The sequence below is a fragment of the Saccopteryx leptura genome, chromosome 5 (assembly GCF_036850995.1).
Source record: "Saccopteryx leptura isolate mSacLep1 chromosome 5, mSacLep1_pri_phased_curated, whole genome shotgun sequence".
Taxonomy (NCBI): domain Eukaryota; kingdom Metazoa; phylum Chordata; class Mammalia; order Chiroptera; family Emballonuridae; genus Saccopteryx; species Saccopteryx leptura.
In genome coordinates, this window is record NC_089507.1 from 144,483,300 (window position 1) to 144,504,571 (window position 21,272).

General features: G+C 53.2%; 1 protein-coding gene across 3 annotated transcripts in view; it reads left to right on the forward strand.

The window, feature by feature from the left end:
* Window positions 1-20,783, forward strand: part of SNTG2 (syntrophin gamma 2) — a 204,610-nt gene extending 183,827 nt beyond the window's left edge. For all 3 annotated transcript variants that reach the window (XM_066385768.1, XM_066385769.1, XM_066385770.1), the window contains 4 exons: window positions 2,474-2,680; window positions 7,800-7,892; window positions 11,729-11,839; window positions 20,572-20,783. In XM_066385768.1, coding sequence (XP_066241865.1) covers window positions 2,474-2,680; window positions 7,800-7,892; window positions 11,729-11,839; window positions 20,572-20,703 — 543 coding nt within the window. In that variant the 3' untranslated portion in view covers window positions 20,704-20,783. The remainder of the gene's footprint in view (window positions 1-2,473; window positions 2,681-7,799; window positions 7,893-11,728; window positions 11,840-20,571) is intronic.
* Window positions 20,784-21,272: the final 489 nt, after the last annotated feature.

The following is a 21,272-nucleotide window of genomic DNA, read 5'->3' on the forward strand; positions in this document are numbered from 1 at the left end:
TCACGTGCCTGTGCCTTATCTTGCCGTCATGTCCTTCCTCTCTGTTACAGTTCCTATTCATACTTCCAGGCCCAGAGAAGAGTCAGTGGCTCAAGGTCAACAGCTAATCGTTGGCCAAGAAAGGTCTGCAGTCCTGTCTGGCTGGTTCCAAAGCCAGCTTCCTTTCCAGGACTGTGCACTAATTGTAACCAGCGATGGGAGAGAAAATTAATTGGCCACATGGTCGATGGCGTCGCCCACATACACACTTTCTAAGGCGTCTCCTTTGATTGTCAGTGTTGACACAGAAATTCAGCAGCTGTAGACGTAATTTATGAAATGTCAGGTCAGTGACTAATGTCTTGCTGTCTTTGGTTTATGATGTGCAGTCCTGTTTCTTGGGTGGTATCTGTGTGTCCCCGTTTGCTGCTAGGGACCTGGAGCTCCACACACACAGCATGCATATGCTGTGCACACACACCACGTCTCACACACACCATGTGCACACACGTGTGGGTACACCAGATGCAGGTTCAGACATGCATGCACACACACACAGACCATGAGGGAGTAGGTCTCTAAATGATGCCCAGAGTAAATGGGCTGCTGGCTGGGTGACCAGAAGGGAACAGCACAGAGTGGAATCCTGCAGAGAGCCCCCAGGGCCCCTGGCAAGCCCCATGCCCACCCCCATACATCCAAAATCACCATGCCCAGAAAGCATAAGAAACATATTCCCGATAAAACCATTTGTCCAACTGCAAAGTTCATAATGATTTGGGGAATGGACTTTGAACACAGGTGTGAATGGTGTGTCTGGCTCAACTGGATGGCTAAATGGATAGAGATGTCTCTGAATGAAGATGTGGAGATCCAGCCTGTGGGCAGCTTGCCATGCCTCTGGGGCCCCTGCTGAGCTGCAGCAAACACTCAGCCACCTGGGCCGGTGTCACCCGTATCCCGGGGACTGCTGTGCCAGCGCCAGCAAAGCCCACATCCAAGGGTTGCAGGCCCAGGCCTGAGTCCATCTGCTGCATGTGCCGGCGGAGAGAAGCACACAGGCTGGAGTCCTGCGCACAGCGCAGAAATAGGTTTATTAGACTGGGAGCCAGAGCTCAAAGACGCGACTCCGTGGTGTGTAGGTGGCAGATTCCATAGGAAAGAAAACCACAAGGCACGTGGTTGGGGACTGGGAACTGACTGGTCAGACGTGCAGGGCGGTCGACCAGCTATTTCTTCAGGTCTGGAGGGCAGCTCAGAGGCCTGGTTTCAGGAAAAGTAGTGAGTTCCACCTTTGGGCTCAGAGTTGACACATAGCTTAGGTCGAGGCGTAATCGTTATCCTGCAGAAGTCTACACCCCTGTGCCCATTAGTTAGGTTCTCTGCTGCTTGGGGGTACTGATTTTCCAGGGGAGAGGCAGGTCTCTGAGGGGTGGTCAGAGAGACAGAAATGATTTCTAGGGCTCAGACTCAGAGCTAGGTTTTATCAGGTTTCACAAGGACGGTTTCCCATGCTGTGCCTGCTGTGGGCTCGACGGTGCGTATCTGTGGAGTGAGGGGATGAACCGGCTTGCTGAAGGCCGACCGACATAAATCCAGAGAGAGGGACAGGGCCCGAGCATTGAGTCCTCCATTCGGGACAGCGGTCGGAGGCAGAAAGGAGGAAGGATCCTCATATCTCTGAGGGTCCCGGGCAGCCATGAGATGCTTTGTTGTGTTTGCTGCTTTTATGTTGAATTAAAACTTGGATGACTCAGGATTTTTACCTTTGTCTTTAAAGTTAAATATAGAATAAGAAGCTATGTTGACCAATATTTTATTTTATTTTATTTTATTTTATTTTATTTTTTCTGAAGCTGGAAACGGAGAGACAGTCAGACAGACTCCCGCATGCGCCCGACCTGGATCCACCCGGCACGCCCACTAGGGGCGACGCTCTGCCCACCAGGGGGCGATGCTCTGCCCATCCTGGGCGTCGCCATGTTGCGACCAGAGCCACTCTAGCGCCTGAGGCAGAGGCTACAGAGCCATGCCCAGCGCCCGGGCCATCTTTGCTCCAATGGAGCCTTGGCTGCGGGAGGGGAAGAGAGAGACAGAGAGGAAAGCGCGGCGGAGGGGTGGAGAAGCAAATGGGCGCTTCTCCTGTGTGCCCTGGCCGGGAATCGAACCCGGGTCCTCCACACGCTAGCTGACGCTCTACCGCTGAGCCAACCGGCCAGGGCTGACGACCAATATTTTAAGGGAGAGGTGCTTACAGATCATTAGGTGTTGGACATCACTTACATTCAGATTTTTATTTACGGGCTCATTTCCACAACAGCTGAAGGACACTCTGCTCCTGAATTTGCCTCCCAGAGCGTGCCCAGGCGTGGAACAGCGTACCAACGTGGCCGCCCCCCCCCACCCCCCCGGCTGAGCAGACACCCCGCCCCCAGGAGCTCTTAGTCTGGGGACCACCTTCTGAGTGCACACGTTTCAGTCCGCGCTGTCTCAGTTCTGTCCCACAGATGGCTGCTGGCCACAGACAAGCCTGCCCCTGGGTCTCCAGGACTTTGATGCAGAGGACCAGCAGGCATACAGCTTCAGCGTCCTGGCCGGCCTTGGCAGGTGTCACTCCTTCACTGTGGAACTCGGCAGCGAGCTGGCCGTTTGGGAAAAGTCCTTTCAAAGAGCCACCTTCATGGAAGTCCAGAGAATGGGGGTAAGTGATGCACACAGTCCGCGGAGAGTGACAGATGTCGCTAGAGAGCGTGTAACAGTGTGTGTCAGTAAAACAATCTTTGAAAGTTGAACATGTCTCATCTGAGTCATCGGGTCAGAATGATGTTTCCAGTCAGTGTGCAGGGCGGGTAACAGGAAAGTGAGGCGTGTGTCGGGCATGTCACTCACTCTATTTTCATCGTAACGTGGGGAGGCGACCATGCTCTCCATGCCGGTGACTGAGTGACAGCTCTTGCAGTCCCGATGTGTCCGCACAGGGCACAGTGAGGGATGGTAGTTCACGTGGTCACTTGAACATTTAGGATAGTTTAAGGCACCAGCATCCCTCCCTCTCAGACTTGATCCAAAGGCAAAGGTACAATAGCTCGTGTGTCTGAGTCGCTTCTCCCGTCCCACGACCTGAATGCACACAGATTGAGTGGACCAGGAAGAATGTGCTGTAACCCTCATTATCACAATAGTGGTCCCTTTGTGGGGGATGCACAAGAGTTAACAGAAAACAAACGAAGCCATGTGCGCCTATAGGGAGTTTCCCGCCATGGCCCAGGTTCCGTCCTGGCTGGGTGTCCTCAGCCCTGATGGCAGAACTTACTAACTAGAGACTGCTGCTCTGTTTCATTAGCACATGTTTGGATGTGAGAAGGTTCTGTACAATCATGCATCTCTCGTTCCGGTTGTCAAAACCTGTAAAGTGTCCTGATGCGTCATGTCATTTCAGACTGGAAATGTCCCTTTAGCTGTTTGCTGTCCTCTGAAATCTGTTTTTCTGCATCTGACCAAGCGAGGAAAGCACTCGGCTTTTAAGGATGGTCCTGGACCACCTGCCCATCTCACGGTCCTTAACTTGACCACATAGGCAAGTCCCTCTAGCCATACGATGATTCATCGTCCCAGTCTGTGGACGTCCAGGGGCCACCCATCCTGAGGGGGCCCGTCCGTTTGTTGCATGTGTGTCTGCCTACAGCCAGCCCACGTCAACACGACGCTGTCTCTGTGTCTGCACGTATGAGTGAGGGTGGTTCACGTGGTGTCCCTCCGTGGGTGCCGTGACAGCTTTGTAAGGGAGAAAAATTAGTGGTTTCACAAAGATTTGGACCTTAAGGAAAATTATTGTATTGAAATATTGATTGTAATGTAAACCTGACTAAAATATTAAAATGTGTAATAGATGTATTCCAATTTTAAATATTCTAAACATTGTTCTCATGAACTGGTTTGCATAATCAGGTTTTTGTTGTTCACAGACATGAATTTGCAGTGCAGGCTAAAGATTAGCCCCTTATCTGTCCTTTGCAGACATGCACACATACAAACACATGCCAAACAGCATGTACACACCCACCCACACATATGCACACATGCAATGCACACATGTACACTCTCAAACCCATACATGTACATGCATACCCAGTGCACATACACACCTACACGTGTGCACGCATGCACACTCTGCACACACATGCATGCACATAGTACACACATGCGCACACACCACACATGTGTGCATACACGGTACTCATGCACACACACGCACACACATACCTTAGAAAAGGGCACTGGAATGCTGGCCTAGGTCCTGGACCTCAAGCTCTGAGTTAGTGGACTCGGCTCAGGGGGCCAGCGGCAGACTTTCACCCCCAGAGCTCTGCCTCCAAGAGCGAGACGATGCCATCAGCATGCCACATGGTCAGCTATGGTCCTGGCCGCGTGCCGTGTTGCCCCCCAGTGTGGAGTCATCGTCAACATTCTGCCCCTGGCCTGTCTGCTCTGTAGGAGAGCTGTTCCCTGGCTCTCGAGCTCTGACTGCTGTGGGCCTATGGGCGGAGGCCGTGTGGGGTGGCCTATGTCTGGATTATCAAAAATACAATAAATACTAATAAATACTAACATAATAAGATGCAGTGTATATCTCCCCTATTTACTGATTGGATCTGAAATGACCGCAGTACGTGTTGACCTTCCCACAGTCCTTTGCACAGACCCAGACGTGAGCATGGAATCCTCTTTCTCAGCGAGGTAAAGACCTACCTGTGAAAAAAGAGTTAGAGGCGCCGCCGTCAGTACAAATGGAACAGACGCCCTTGCCCTTGTTACCAGTATAACTGTCATTGTCACTGTCATCGTTGTGCTTGCTGTCCTTCCAGTTGACATTAGCACCTGCCTGTGGGATTTGTCTCAATTCTTCTTCATCAGCTCACCCAGCTTATTTGGAAACTGCAGGTCTAAGAAGATGTCGCGGCTGCCCTTAAACCCACAGATGCACCCAGCGTGTGGAGGATGCAGGCTTCACACTGGGCTCAGTGGGGGTGGGGTCGCATGCTGTTTAAACCTAATCCCCCCAGGTTCCACCGAACAGGAGAGCCCAGCCTCTCTGCCCAGCATGTTAGTATCCTCCCGTCCTGCATGTCCTTCACAGATCTGTGGTCCCTGCTGCAGGAGCAGCCTTCCATCTCTGACGCCATCACCAGCACCGCGTAGAACACCGGCCTCTCAGGTGTCACCAGCGTTTGTCTAGCGCAGCAGATAGAACTCTCGTTGCCACAGACACCCTTTACTTTAAGAACTTGTGCGTGTTTTCCAAATTAAGTTTAAAATATGATAAAGACACACAACCTGCAGATGTGGAGGTTGCAGTGGCCCTGGAGGCCAGTAGCTGAGCTGACAGGAGCGAGACCCAGGGGGGCTGCGTGCACAGGGGCTAACCCTGCAGGCCTTGGGGATGCTCTCCCAGCCCCTTCCAGGATTAGGCAGATAAGGGGCCCTCCCCCTCTGTGGCCCCGAATCCAGGCCCTTTCAGCACATTTCACACCAGGCCAGGGCCAGCTCTCAATCACCCTGACCTCTCCTCTGCCTGAGTCCCCCAAGACCCTCAGATCTGGGCGACTGTGTCCACTCTTAGATCATCAATGGCCTTGTCAGGGGCAGAGACCTCCCGTCCTTGCATTTCTGCCGCCCGTCAGAGCAACCGTGGACAGAGCTGTGACCCAAGTCCAGCCCTCCTGCCCTGGCCTGAGAAGCTAATGACACAGCAGACTGCCCCAGCATGTCCACTGTGATGGCTGGGAACGTGCACCTGCCAGCGGACACCCCCCACACTTCAGTCTGGCCTGGCTGTCGTCTGCCACTGTCCTCTGTCCACACCCAATGCATCTGCTTCCCACAAGGACACGGTGGGAGCAGCAGCCACAGGGCGGGGTTCCGGGTGTGCAGAGCGGACAACTGCTGGCAAACATTGGGGTGATTCTAGCAGACCATAATTAAGCCGGGATCCGGCAGTTAAACAGCCGGTGTGACTGCTGCCACGGTTTGCAGAGAGGGGTGGACACGGGCACGTGCTCCTGGAGGGAATTCCGGTTTCGGCTCCAAACCAAGCAGCCTCCACACTAACTATGTGAACGTCCCCAGAACAAATTGCCGGCACGTGTTAGCGTGAGGGATGCTGCCTGGTTTTTCTTGCTCCTCTGAACATGTGTCGGAGGGAGACCGGGGACTGGGCTGGGTGACAGCTGGCATCTCATGTCTCTGGAACCGTTACAGCTTAATTTAATGAAAGGGAACTGGGAACATCGCTGGTAATGTTTCTATTTCTGCTCCTGAATTTATTTCAGGGTTTAATGCATCCTTCCGTTCGCCGCCCATCGTGGCGTGCATTTTAAAGTTTCTTCTTCCACAGATGTGACAGTTCTGGCTCTGATGGATGTTGTAGGGAGGGAATGGCCGGTTTGACCCAAAAAATGTGGGACCTGAACTGACATTTCGTGTGGGCTGGGCATCTAGTTCCTGTTCAAAACAGAGAGGCGAGGGTTGTCTGACAAGTATTAATATTTTAAAGCAGCCACGATAAAAAAGCTTCAAAAAGCAAAACATGGAGACGAATGACTAATGGAGAGCCTCCACCCAGAAGCCTGAGGTCACAGCAAAATACAGACTCAGAAAACCCAGATGGGACTTGAGACACGAGGCCCCAGTACCTGAACCGAAAGCTCGGCAGGTGAGCTCAGTCGCGGACAGAGGGACAGAGGGACGACCGTGAACTGAATGTGGACCCACAGCAGTGACCCTGACCCAGAACACAGACTGAAGAAGTATGAGCTCGGCCTTGAGGACCCACAGGATGGTGATGAGGCTGAATCATGGGGAGAGGATGGTGGATGGGGCTGAGAGTGGTCAGGACTCGGGATGGAAACTCCCCAGTTTCTCACAGTGGAGCAGATGAGCCCCAGAGACCCTGCGTGTCTCCTGTCACCCGTGGCCGAGTCCCTCTGAGTGGGAGCATTTTATCTGCAGGTCCATCCCAGGGGTTTGTGACCACAGCACTCAGCAAGACCTATATTTCTGGTCCCACGTTTGCAACTTTGTTACCAGTGGGCCCAGTGAACTGATGGCCCAGCCTCTGCCTCTCTGTGCTTTTGCCTGACGTGGTTAAAGTGTGCTCACGTGTGCACAAGTGTGACAGAGACAGAGAAGACAGGAAGTGCATGCCCGTGTGCTCACATGGTTAGGGCCTGACTCTGATGGTGCCCTGGAGACAGACAGGTGTTTCCTGGTTTGGTTTCGAGCTCAGGTGTCAGCTGAGGCCACCCCCACCCCGCAGCAGCTGGTGCCCTGGGAGGGATCCTTGGCCCTGGGTTCGGTTTTCAGTGTGGATGGCTGTTGTATATCACTCTCGACGTCTGCGTTCCCCTGGGACAGGCCCTCAGCCCCGGCCTCCTGTCCGGGGGCAATGTGTTCGAGCAAGGAAAAACAGACATCTTACACAGGGGGTCCTGTCTGGACCAGTGAGCAGCCAGGAAATTAGCATCTGTTGGTTTTCACAGATGCTCTGTGGACAGAGGCTTGTTGGGCTGTGGTCACACAGCTGGAGCATTGGCCAGTGGACAAGAAGTGGAAGTCTCCACTTCTTGGGGAGAAGTGTTACACCTATTTAAAAATGATTAAAGCCGTGGGGCTCCAGTGTCCCTCATGTGGCTTGCCTGTTAAGACTTGAATAAGTCGTTCCTGAGCTGGGGAGAGGGGGGACACAGCTCCCTGAACAATGGTAAACAGCATCTTCCAAGAATGTTTTCTCCAACTGATACTATTTTTTTGTTTTTTTTTAGTCTAAAACATACCCGTGCAGCTGGCAAGGGGAGACGCTGTGCTTCACGGTGGACTTCGCCGTGGGCTTCACCTGCTTCGACAGCAGGACCAAGGTGAGACGCACTCTGTCACCTTTCAGAAGCTAACACCCAGCGTGTCTGGCCGGGGTTCCCAGCTCTGACAGGTGGAGTTGTGTTGTGTGTAGGTTGTGCCTCCGCAGACGATCTTCTTTCTGACGCATGGCTCAGGGGCCCAAGGGTTCCACAAGCCCCAGCGCGGGCAGTGTGGTCACCTGCTGGGGGCAGGAGGCATCCGTCCACTCTCCCTTTGGGGTCCCCTGAAGCCACAGGAAACCCTCCTGGCTCAGATGCTGATGCTTTGAAAGTCCTGCCTGGACAGGACCAATGACTGGAGCAAGTTGTAACCTGTGTCCCTCCCGGGCTGGGCCCTCCATATGGCAGCTCTGGGCATGGTGGCTGCAGTGGGAGTTTGTGGTTTATGGTGCCTCGCACACAACTCACACACTCCTACTTTTCACACCCAGCGAATTCCTTTCTCTCAGGCTGTTCCAGGGTTTGTCTCTAGGGTCTCACATCCCTTCCGCTTCCCGAGACATTTGTTCCGGCAGGTCTGGACTCAGGGCCCCGAGATCCGTTGCCGCCCATTGCATGCATGCATTCCCTGGTTAGGCCTGAATGAATCATTTTTAAATAGGTGTAACCGTCCCGCGTACCGAGCTGAGCTGGGCCGAGCACCCTCAGTGTGGCGCTGTGGTGTCTCAATGTCCTGGAGACACAGACCTGCATGGCCACCCTAAACTCTCATAATGAACACATATGAATCTATGGCCTCGATTGCCCTGCTCTGCTGAACAAAGGGACAGTCCCCCAGCAGCACGACCTCGGCTGTGTTAGCGTCGGCCGGCCAGTGGTGGGGGGGGGGGTGCAGAGAAGACACGGCGGCCGGCCAGTGGTGGGGGAGGGGGTGCAGAGAAGACACGGCGGCCTGCCAGTGGTGGGGGAGGGGGTGCAGAGAAGACACGGCGGCCGGCCAGTGGTGGGGGAGGGGGTGCAGAGAAGACACGGCGGCCGGCCAGTGGTGGGGGAGGGGGTGCAGAGAAGACACGGCGGCCGGCCAGTGGTGGGGGAGGGGGTGCAGAGAAGACACGGCGGCCGGCCAGTGGTGGGGGAAGGGGTGCAGAGAAGACACGGCGGCCGGCCAGTGGTGGGGGAGGGGGTGCAGAGAAGACACGGCGGCCGGCCAGTGGTGGGGGAGGGGGTGCAGAGAAGACACGGTGGCCGGCCAGTGGTGGGGGAGGGGGTGCAGTGAAGACACGGCGGCCGGCCAGTGGTGGTGGGGGGGTGCAGAGAAGACACGGCGGCCGGCCAGTGGTGGGGGGGGTGCAGAGAAGACACGGCGGCCGGCCAGTGGTGGGGGAGGGGGTGCAGAGAAGACACGGCGGCCGGCCAGTGGTGGGGGAGGGGGTGCAGAGAAGACACGGCGGCCGGCCAGTGGTGGGGGAGGGGGTGCAGAGAAGACACGGCGGCCGGCCAGTGGTGGGGGAGGGAGTGCAGTGAAGACACGGCGGCCGGCCAGTGGTGGGGGAGGGGGTGCAGAGAAGACACGGCGGCCGGCCAGTGGTGGGGGGGGGGTGCAGAGAAGACACGGCGGCCGGCCAGTGGTGGGGGAGGGGGTGCAGTGAAGACACGGCGGCCGGCCAGTGGTGGGGGGGGGGTGCAGTGAAGACACGGCGGCCGGCCAGTGGTGGGGGAGGGGGTGCAGAGAAGACACGGCGCCGGCCGCCCCAAGCGCGTGTGTGCCCCCCACCAAACGACTGCCTCTCGGCAGCCTCTGCCTCCTGCAGAGACATTGCACCTGGCGTCGCTGAATCTTTTACCTGCCAACGTCTCTGCCACTCTAAGTCAAGTTTTTAAAAAGTCCCAATTAGCATCTTTTTGCCCGTCGGAACCTCGGGCTCAGAGCAGGACGTTCTCGGGTCCGTTTTCCCTGAAGGTGGACTCTTGACGTACATTCTGGCTGCGTGCCCACAGACTTACTCTGTGTCCGACGGGAACTTGAACGGAAGAAAGAGAACTGCTTCAGCTGCATGTTCCGTGTGTCCCTTAGATGGTTTTCTTTGGAGTCACACGATTTGAATTAATTTTCAGAAGAAAAGCTTTCCCAGCTGCCCTGGGATGCGTAAACAAACGGGCAGCACATCCATAAAATATGAGTGATTCTACTTTATTTGACTTCCCTTCATGTTTCTAAAGGTCGGAGGACACTTGCGAGTTCAGTGCACAGGGGTTTTCAGGTTCCTTCCAGACGAATACGAAGTAATGATAAAATGATTACTGACTCTTGAGTGACTCTAAGTGTGACATTGGCCATGGAAAATGTGACTTTCAATGTAACTGCTTGAGGGGCAGTGCTGGAGACTCTTAGTGATGAGAAAGTGAGAATCAGCTGAGGTCGTCTTTCTGGTGTTTTCCTGATGAGCCAGCGAGACCCTTTGTCTCCCCAGCCCGGCCAACACCAGATCTTTACTGTGAAAACCCGCCCTTCCTCTGTCTTACTCAACCTCACATACTTCCTGGGTTTCAGCCCAAAGAAGAGACTCCACCCCCACTGACCACCCTAAATACAGAAACATCGTTCTCGGTGGGGTCAGACATCCACACGGTGAAAAGGCTGTCTGGAATATAAGTCAGCACATAGAGACAAGGCTGCTTGTTAATATATCTGCAACAACAGCAAGCATGGAAGGAGTTCACCCTGGTTTTAGGTCTTGAACGTCTGATCCCATGCCCGTGGGTGGCGTGCAGACTCGGGCCTCGTGGGACACCACCTTGTGGGACTCTCCGCAGCCGACGGTCTGCTCCAGGTTCATCCCCATGCGAGGGTTTGCGTCAGGACCAGCACAGGTGGTCACCTGGAAAGGCGGGTTGAGTTCACTCAATGTAAGAGGGGAAGCTGCTGTAGCCGTTCCCGACACCCCACGGAGCTCCCATTTCTCAGAACCACGAGGAAGGCGGTTTTGACACTTTGTCCTGAAATGCACAAACTGTTCCACAGCAAGACTGAAACTAAGCTGGGGACTGACCTTGAGGTCAGTGTGGGCACAGTGTCCACAGGCCTGCTGTCTGGCCCCTCCACCTTTTGGGACACATGGGAAAATGTGCATTCCTATTTCAGAGCTACGGCTTTGAGTGGAAACTCAGTCTGCAGCTTGCTAAGGAAGAGTCGCTGCTCTCTGTTGGGACTGATTGTCATCAAATGTCTACGATGAAAGGCCACCTTCTATGAAAGACAGATATGAACTCGTTATTTCCTGAGGCCTTGTTTACTAAAGAGTAAGAGCTTATGGAGCACTTTCATCTCTCAAGAGCCTCAGCCAACATGAGGAACTTGCTTCTCTGGGGAGGTGACATGGTCCACACCTTCCAGCCCAGCTCAGGAAAGAGGGGTTTGACCAGAGCGGAGGGGTGTTTGACCATAGCATGGTCAGCCTGCTGGTCAGGATTAGAGTTGTTGCTTTATCTCACATGCCATGGGAAGAACTGGACTTGGCAGTGGGGTTTTTAAAAAAGTTTTACAAGCAGAAAAGGGGATGATGACCTTATGATGCTCTTAGACTCTGTCCATAAAAGCCCAAGAGGAGATGGAGAGGGTGGACAGGGGTGGACGGGACTAGAGAGGGACTGTGACTTCCTGGCTTCGGGACCGGCTCTGTCAGGCTTTTGGCTGGAAGGCCAGCCAAAAGGCTGGAAGCTGGTGATGTGAGGTCAGTTCCCAGGGACGGAAGAAAGAGAAGGTTGAGATTCTGAGGAATGATCATGTGCTCGGTGTAGACAAGCAAATATCTGCATTTTACTTCAATAGATGACTTATTTAATTAAACACATGACCTCTTGTTTCTAAATCACAAATCAATTTCCTTCCTTTGCAGACCGTTCTCTGGAGGTTTAAATTCTCTCAGCTGAAGGGATCTTCGGACGATGGAAAAACTCGGGTCAAGCTGCTGTTTCAGAATCTGGACACCAGACAGATTGAGACGAAGGTAGGGGCAGTGGTCCTGCCACCTGGCCACATGTCCTGTAAGCGTAAATGGGGTGGAAACATCCACCTGCCCACGGGAAGTAAAAAGCCCCGTCCCGTGGTGTGGACCCTGCTCAGAGGCCCGACAGCAGGGTCATCCACAGAGCTCAGGTCACATCCCCCAGTGGAGATGTTTGCATCCTGAGACCGAGATCCGTGAGACATGATAGGATTCTGCTAGAAATCACAAGCTTCTTAGTAAATGTTAGCAAAAAATCAACATTGAAAAATGCATGAAAGCCTGACCAGATTATGACCCAGGTTTGAAACCTGAGGTCACTGGCTTGATCTGGGTCGCTGGCTTAAGCGTGGGATCATAGACATGACCTCATAGTTGCTGGCTTGAGCGAGGGGTCACTTGGTCTGCTGTAGCCCCCTGGTCAAGGCACATATGAGAAAGCAATCAATGAACAACTAAGGTGCCATAATGAAGCATTGATGTTTCTTTTTTTTTTTTTTTTTTTTTTTTTTTTGTATTTTTCTGAAGTTGGAGACAGGGAGGCAGTCAAACAGACTCCCACATGCGCCTGACCGGGATCCACCCGGCATGCCTACCAGAGGGCGATGCTGTGCCCATCTGGGGCGTCACTCTGCTGCAACCAGAGCCATTGTAGCGCCTGAGGCAGAGGCCATAGAGCCATCCTCAGTGCCCGGGCCAGCTTTGCTCCAATGGAGCCTTGGCTGCGGGAGGGGAAGAGAGAGACAGAGAGGAAGGAGAGGGGGAGGGGTGGAGAAGCAGATGGGCAGTTCTTCTGTGTGCCCTGGCTGGGAATCGAACCTGGGACTCCTGTACGCCAGGCCGATGCTCTACCACTGAGCCAACCAGCCAGGGCTGCATTGATGTTTCTTATCGTTCTCCCTTTCTATCTGACTCTGTCTCTCTCTCTAAAAAAAAAAAAAATGCATGAGAAGTCATAATGTAGAGGAAGAGTGTTAGGAACTGCGTAAAATGTGTGATGAGTTGTCTGTGACGTTAGGAACAAAGTGCTGCTCAAAGCGTGTCAGGTGGACTCACAGACCCACCGCCTTCAGCTGCCAGCTTACTGTCAATGGGCATTCTTTCCCATATTTTATGTATAATGTGCTGTCACCAGCCCAGCTGTAGTGTAAACTAAAGACCAACCAAAGGACAAACTCAATACACTAAAGAAAGAAAGGGGGAAAAATGTGAGCCCCGAGCACACACATTATTTGACAACAGAGTCTGCACGTTGCATGCACTTTTTTTCTGATGAAATTAACCAGAGGGACATGTCACCTGTGGCACAATTAGACCTAAGCATTTAGTATCAGCTTTTAACAGCTCTTTATTGAATTTAAGGAAGTGATTTTCCGTCTCTACTTTTACATGCAATCGTAATTGCGCAGAATTTCTAGACATTCTTATGTTCAAGGGATGGATGAAATCAACTGTGCCCAGAAATGCCATCCAGGCTGTCGCGTGCATAAGGGGCAGCCAATGAGACAGCAGCTGTCAGGGACGCAGGGTGCTGGGCTGTGATGGAGAGCTGGCCTCGCTTGGTCTTGCTGCCCTGAACAGAGTCTAGGGGACATTAGCCACCGGCAATGTGGGCTCCTTAAGGAGGGCAGGAGTTGAATAATGTCACTTTACTGTTGGCGGTTTATTTGAACTGTGGCCCCCATGGCTAACACTGCCCTTCCTTCCTCGTCTCCTGGACTTACGTTGGACTGCCGAAGCCAGGCCAAGCAGCAGAACCTCTTCCGTGCTTACGTCCTGCAAGTCCCTTCATCCACACTGTGAAACTTGCTCACTGGAGTCGTGAGGACCTTACACTTATGGTTCCCGGTGGCTTTGTCCCAGGGCACATGCTCTGGAAATGTCCAACTGCTTATGTTGACAGGCAACACCTGTTTCATTAGAAGTAAAGGTATATTTTTCTCTTTGACACTTCGTCAGCTCTGGTTCTGAGTTGTAAGAGAATCACAAACGTTGAATAATCTGCACCGCACGGCCGATGACATTAGCTCGGGGCACACGGTTGAAGCACTCGGTTTCGCTGTGGCGCTCTGTGAGACAGCACCTGTTCCATTTCAGTTGACGGAGAAGAAGACCCAGCCCGAGGGCAGAGGAGAGAGGACCAGACACAGGGTCTGCAGGGGTGAAGCTTAAGCAGTTCCCAGGCGGCTCTTTATGGAAAAGCTGCCAATGCAATAACTTAGCTACACACAGAAATGAGTGTGAGACAAAGACACGTACCCCAGCAAACCCAGATTAAGAGCATCTCTACCCTGTTCCCCCTCCACCTGGTCCCCAAACTGCCCCGGCCTCCAGCCTCCCCTCTGGGCTGTGAGACGCAGGGGTGAGTCAGAGGGACTGAGCCACATTCTGGGAAGGAAACGGCCTCTGAGCCCGACAAGCGCACCTGAACCGGACAGAGGAGGGAGTCACCCACCCAGGAAAACCCCATGGAAAGGCCAGCCCGGGGACAAGGCCCTATGTCACATCCATTCCCTACAACAGGCAGCCCGCCCTCCCGGAACAGACACACCTCATGGGGACTCTTCACCTCCCAACCCCTCTTAGTTGGTCCAGGCTCTGCCCAGGGACCCACCAGAGCTCTGAAATGCACCTGTCACCAGCCCCTCCACCAGCCCATTGCCTGGCCGGTGTTCCCTGCGAGGGGTTCACGGCCCCCGGTCTTCTCTTTCCTCCCATCCAGTGGCAGAAGGTCATCTTTGTCACACAGACATCACCTTCCGTGCAGGGCAGCATCGGCACCCACGGGGCCCCCACACAGCCCAGCTCCCCACTGTCGGGGCTCATTGCCCACCTGCTCTCTACCCTTCCTGCTCCTCGCCCGCCACCTGTAAAAATCCAGTTCCTGTCCAAGGGTGGTGCAAATGGCCAGTTACCATTGGAACCATGCTCCATTCACTCTGGCCCCTTTACCTCTGGTAGTGCACGAGGAGCTGGCCCTGCGCCCTGAGCTCCTGCAGGGCCCAGCTCCAGGGCAGAGCCTGAGATGCGGCATTCTCACAGCTTCCAGACCTGAGAGAAACCTGCTACAGCCGAGCTTCCCCTGGATTTGGTCCCATGGCGACCATGCACGTCCGGAAATCTAAAGTCAGGGACATAGTGGGGACACGCTGGGCTCCAGCGCTGAACCAGAAACCTGACACTGCTCTCACCTGCATGATCTGAGCACCTGTGGTGGCAGCTCCATGCCCAGGTGGGTTTGGGGCCACTCTGTCCTTGGGAGCCACGTGGCAGATTTTCAGGAATTTTTCCAGTGAGTATTAAACTGTCAGTAAGCCATCAGTCGGGTCACCACACAGCCATGGACACACCTGCCAATCAGAACACCCCTCCCCCAGAGCATCGGCACCTGGGCTACAGAGTTGTAAGTGGAGGACCGAGGTTCACACTCCAGTGACCATCTGCACAGGCGGAGGTCTTAACCATCAAGTTACCAAACTCAGAGAGGGGTCGGGCAGTCTAAGTCCCTGCAGAACTTTAGCTGGTCAAGTGGGTCCTGGGGCAGGACCTCCCCCATGGTACTGTGTACTGTCATGTTTTTCCTCAGCCTCTCCAAGGGAAGTTGCAAGCACGCAGTTTGTTGCAGTCACGCATTCATTTACCTAGACACCGGCCCGTTCAGCACGGCTTTGACCTTCAGGCTGCCACGGCCTCGATCATGAATTCATTAGGAAGGGTCTTGGCCATGGCTCGCTCTGAAGTTCAGTCTGCATGGGAATTGTGACAGCGGACTGGAAACTCTTGTCTGAAATGGTTCCAGACTCTCTATCTTGCCTCCCGCACGTGGTCATTAGGTGACAATTAGACAAAACTGAAAACGCCAGCTGGCCACAGTGCGTCAGAATGGTGTCAGTCATTTCTGACCCTATTTTGACAAATGTCTGGCAGTTTGTGCCCTGGGATGGAAATACAGACAATTCCATAAAGAAATGTGATTTCTAGTGGAGGAGATTGATTGGGGACGGGCGGGTGACATTACACTCCGGTGCTGATTGAAGATGTCACTCTCGCGGTTGAAGGAGCAAGAAGGATTGTTAAGGGAGAAATGCTTTCTCCCATTTTCGTGACCTCATTATTCATATTTCCACAAGCCCAGCATAGGTCCTCATGGCCTCCTAAAAGTTTTACTGAATTAAGGAAAAGTTCAAGGAATTAAAATGCTCAAACATTGATCATCATGCCAAGCTATTGCTCATATTGAAAATCATTACTTAGCCAACAGGAAATATGGAGAGACCAGTGAAAGTCAAGGTCATTAGGACAGCTGTGTAGCAGAGGACAGCAGCTGGGTGGTGGGACTTCAGTGGATGATGTGGGCCAGAACCCAATAGCCCCTGTGTCGGCCTGAGGCCCACGCTGCTGACTCCCTGACCCCCCGGCTTCCTGGTCTATGAAATGGTCCAGTTCCCACATTACAGGTGTCCTGTGTTGGATTGGGGTTGACTGGATGGTGCATAGAAACAGCTGGAGCTTTAACGAAGTTTAAAACCCTAAATTTTGAGGTTGGCAAATATGCTGGGCAGGAACATCGTGGGAGTGAGGGAGAGAGACCCCAGCGTCTTCTCCCTCACCCACCACATCAGTCTGGCGCAGGCTTGTGAAAGCCTCCGTTTCTTGTCTGGGAGACAGTCTTCCTCCTGATGTGTCTCTGTGAAGGTGAGAAGGCTCGTGCGGAGGCCCAGCCTGGGGTCCACAGAGCCCTCATGCCACTGGTTTTCATTCTTCCTTCCACATGTTAGTTAGTGCCTTTGTCTCATTGCTCTGTAGCCCAGGAACTCATTTAACGTTTCCAGGACTCAGAATCTTTTTATTATTATTATTATTGTGATAAAATAAATAATATGAGATCTACTCGCTTAACTGGTTTTTAGTGTACAGGTCAGGAGTGTTAAGAACACTCACGCTGTTGTGTGACTCATCTCCAGAACTTTCTCACCTTCCCCGACTGAAGCTTCATCCCCACTAAACACTAAACCCATCTCCAGTCCCCCGGCCCCTGGCACCCCATCAGTCTCTGTGACTCAGAGAACTCTGGGTGCCTCACAGGAGTGGAATCACACAGCATTTGTCCTTCCATATCTGGCTATGTCTCTGAACATAACGTCCTCAGGGTTCATTCATGTTGTATCAGAATTTCCTTTTTAAGGCTGAGTACTCTTCCACTGTATGAACGCACCGGATTTTCTCCACGCACTTATCAGTGGGCGCTAGGGTGGCCTCCGCCTCATGGCTGGTATGACTTGTGGTGCTGTGAACACGTGTGCAGGTGCCTCTCTGCTGCTGTCACTCTGGGAGAGAGACGAGATGGTCACCCAAGCAACGGCCCGCCAGTCCCCAAGTGACTAAAGCTGTTTAACTACTTTTATAGACTTTCTCTCCAAACCTATTTGAACAAAAACTCCTTGTTCAATATGACACATATGACTAGTGTCAGACCTTCTGTGGACATCATCACATTTCAACATGACTTTCCTGTCTGTGTGCTGCTGTGCGGGTGCACGGTCTTCGAACCCAGCACCAGCATCGAGTCTGGCAGAACGTCAGCATCTGTCCTGCCCGATTCGTGTGGCGAAGTCAGGGCTCTGCAGGTTCTGTGGTTGGAATGTCAACCAGGCGGAGACATCGCGGCCAGATCTCCACCGGATCTGCGGCTGGTCCGTGAAACGCTCTCCAGGTGCCTTACTCAGTGCCCAGGAAAAGACGAGGTCGAGGCTTGGTTCCTGGCTTTGCAGCCGGTTGACTGACATGGAATTTGGTGGTGTTTCCACTTTGTGCTGTTAGCACATTTAGAGAGTTTGCTGTGCTACTTTTGCATAAGAGACCGAAACTTACTGATTCTGCGTTCGGACTTGCACCTCCTTATTCCTGTACACTGAGCTGCCCTTGGTTACATCTGGGGAGCTTGAAGAGCAGCTTCCAATTTGCATATGTAAGACCAAGACCTGAAGCACAAATGACATGGACTTTATGGCTCCTTTTTGCAAAATGTCCCTTCAACAAGCTCAGTCGTTGCTGCTTGGAGACCCTCCATAGAGTAACTTAAGTTTGTGCTGTTTGCAAGAACCATGTGCTTTTTCTAGAATGTTTCTTGGTTTCCTTCACATCCGGGGATGAATCCCAATGTGCAGAAGACTGGGCATGGTTCCGGGGTCTGGCTGCAGGGAGTTAACCACTGGAGGTCTGGATGGGGCGAGGGGACCGAGTGACAAGTGTATCAATTCTTCAAGAAACTACTTAAATGCTAGGACGCTTTCACAGGACAATATGCCTGAACATTTTGAACATTCTGCTTATCATCACTTAGAAAACGTCAAGAGAAACAAGCGTTGGTGACAAATACCGGCTAACCATGTAGCTGTCCAGTTTATGCCGAGTGGTGAAGCACGTGATGAGGGAAAGGGCCTCCTTTCTCATGGTCCTGCCAGCCGGGCAGCCGGGAAGCTGGGCACTCACCATAGCCTCTACACCTGCTCCTCTCTAGGCAAGTGTCCTTCTGAGCTGAGTTCATGCCCCAAGTTTCCCTCCTCTGCTGGCACAGAGGTGACAGCTTCTGTGTGCATGTCCCACACACGGCCACCTACAGGGACAGTCCTGGCCTCCCTCCTGTCAGCCACATCTGCGTCCAGGGACTCTGGTTGTCCACCTGTGTCCTTTATCCACCCTGTGAAAGGGGCAGCTTCCCAAGGAAGTCAGGCTGCACCTGGCTCGAGAGCGGGACCCAGGTGGACTCTATGCTTAAAGGAAACTTGGGGTCATTTGTGAGAATTGTGTATTTGAAGAGAAGCAGCTCAGCAGCAGGAGTGGGTGGCGGAGAGGACACCCCGTGAGCTCCCAGGCTGGGTGCACCCCTCCTTGCTGCCATCCTGCCCAGAGATCCTCCCAAGAAGTGCTGGCGGAGTTCTTGTTTCCTTTACAGTGATGCCCCCCACAGTTTAGAGCAGTGGTTCTCAACCTTTCTAATGTCGTGACCCCGCAATACAGTTCCTCATGTTGCGGTGACCCCAAACCAAAAAATAATTTTGGTGGCTACTTCATAACTGTAATTTTGCTACAGTTATGATTCGGAATGTAAATACCTGATATGCATTATGTATTTTCCGATGGCTTTAGGTGACCCCGCTGGGGTCACGACCCACAGGTTGAAAACCGCTGGCTTAGAGTAACTATGGGAGACTCTGGACAAAATTTAGCCAGTAGGATGTTAATCAATGAGTGGTCACCTCAGAAGGAGTTTTCTGGGCCCTGGCCAGTTGGCTCAGCAGTCGAGTGTCAGCCCAGCGTGTGGAAGTCCCGGGTTCAATTCCCGGTCAGGGCACACAGGAGAAGAGCCCATCTGCTTCTCCACCCTTCCCCCTCTCCTTTCTCTCTATCTCTCTCTTCCCCTCCTGTAGCCAAGGCTCCACTAGAGCAAAGTTGGCCCAGGCACTGAGGATGGCTCCATAGCCTCTGCCTCAGGCGCAGAATGGCTCCAGTTGCTGCAGAGCAGCGCCCCCTGGTGGGCATGATGGGTGGATCCCGGTCGGTCACATGCAGGAATCTCTCTGCCTCTTCACTTCTAACTTCGGAAAAATAGAAAGAAAAAAAAAGGAGTTTTCTGGTTCTTCATTATTTTGTTACATCAAAATAGAAGACAGAATCAGCCATGGAAACCCCCTTCCGGTGGGGGGGGGGCAGGACCCTGTCGCCATCAGAACACAGGACATTGAGGCTGTTTTACCTAATGGTGGCTCAACTCCACCATCCTGTCCCACTGCTGTTTCCGCAGAGGGGTCAGGGCTGCCTCGCCTGTTGCCACCGGTGGGGACTTATGTGCAGGCTTTGACATATGTGGGGGGTTTGCAGGAAGAGGGGTGTTACTTTATGGTGTGCTTTTGCTTTTAAATCACGTTTGGGGTCTTCAAAACGGGAATAGGATCCAGGAGTTTATTTTGAGTTTCTAACTTTTTTCTTTCTTCATGGGGCACCACTATCTGAAGGAAATTCTCTCCGTTGAGCTTCACTTCTTAGTTCTCCTGTTGGCATGGCAACGAGCTGAGGGTGGACCAGAGTCGCTGTAGGTCCCCTGCCCCTGTACACTGTTCCTCAGCACCACACAGCTATGGGCTCTTCCAACAACATATTTGTTGTGAAGTCCTCACACACAGCTGCACACGCACACCCTTTCTCCATGCACCTGCACATGCACTGTGAGCATACAGGCTTGCAGGCACACTCAGAGGCACACTCAGACACACACGTGCACAGGCACACATGGGCACAGGCACATGTGCACGGTGATTAGTTCTGCTAACTTGCAAATACTATAAGCTCTGCTGTGCAGAGATGCACATGCCAACCTCCCGGGGCGCTGAGCGGGCCGCACCCTTATGGAGGCTGAGTGTGTGACTCTGCTGAGCAGGTGATGTCAGAGCCGGCATGGGTCATGTTAGGAGGCCAGAGAGAGGGAGTGAGCTTCAGCCCGTGCTAGTTACAGGAAATAGGAGCTCACACCGAATCATCAGGGCACCAAAGCAAAATAGCCCCGTGCAGTCATGGTTTAGGCACGTGACTCAGCCATACTTTCCACTTTTGTCCTGTCCTGTGTTGTCCTGGAGTGGCTTCCATGGAGAGGACACAATGGAGACTTCGTTAGCCCTTTGGCTCATGTGCCGGTCTGGTGCCCAGCCCGCACACATTTAACCCTGTTCTCCCTGCAGGAGCTGGAGTTCCAGGACCTGACCGCGGTCCTGCACGGCATCCACGCCTTCCTGGCGGCCAAGGTGGCCTCGCTGGACCCCGCCTTCATGGACAGCCAGAGCGTCGCCCGGAAGTACCTGTACAGCAACTAACCTTCTCAGCTGGGGATGGGAATTAAATTATTTTCTTAAGAAATGCACACTGTTGCAACTCTTGTGTGATTTTATAAGGAGCCTATCGTGATACCAATAAAATTCATCCCCGTTTCCAGCAACGGGTCATCCCTGTCAGAGCCCAAGGGCCACACATGGCCCAGGCACGGTCTGCTTGCAGCCCCAGCAGCCAAGTGGAAATCGCGTCCCTGTATCCCTCTGGGTCCTGAAGGTGCGAGCACTGCACACACGTCCCGCTCCACCCTGGGGACACCCAGGCTTCATCTGCACAGTGTGTGATGGGGACCCACACGCTCTGCATTCCTGTTTCCCTGGGGGGGGGCTTCCTTGGGATGTAGCTGGTCCCCCCCATCCCCACCCCCAGTCCCCGAGGAGGAAGCTGGTCTGAGAGACATGCGCAGTAGGAATGTATGGGAGAGGCAATGCACGTGAGCTGATTTTATATTAAACATTTATGAGCCAGTTACTGTGTAATTAAATAATGAATAATTTTAAAGTTAGTTCTAATGGTCCTCCCTGTTCATGAGGAGAGCCTGCATGGTGGCTGC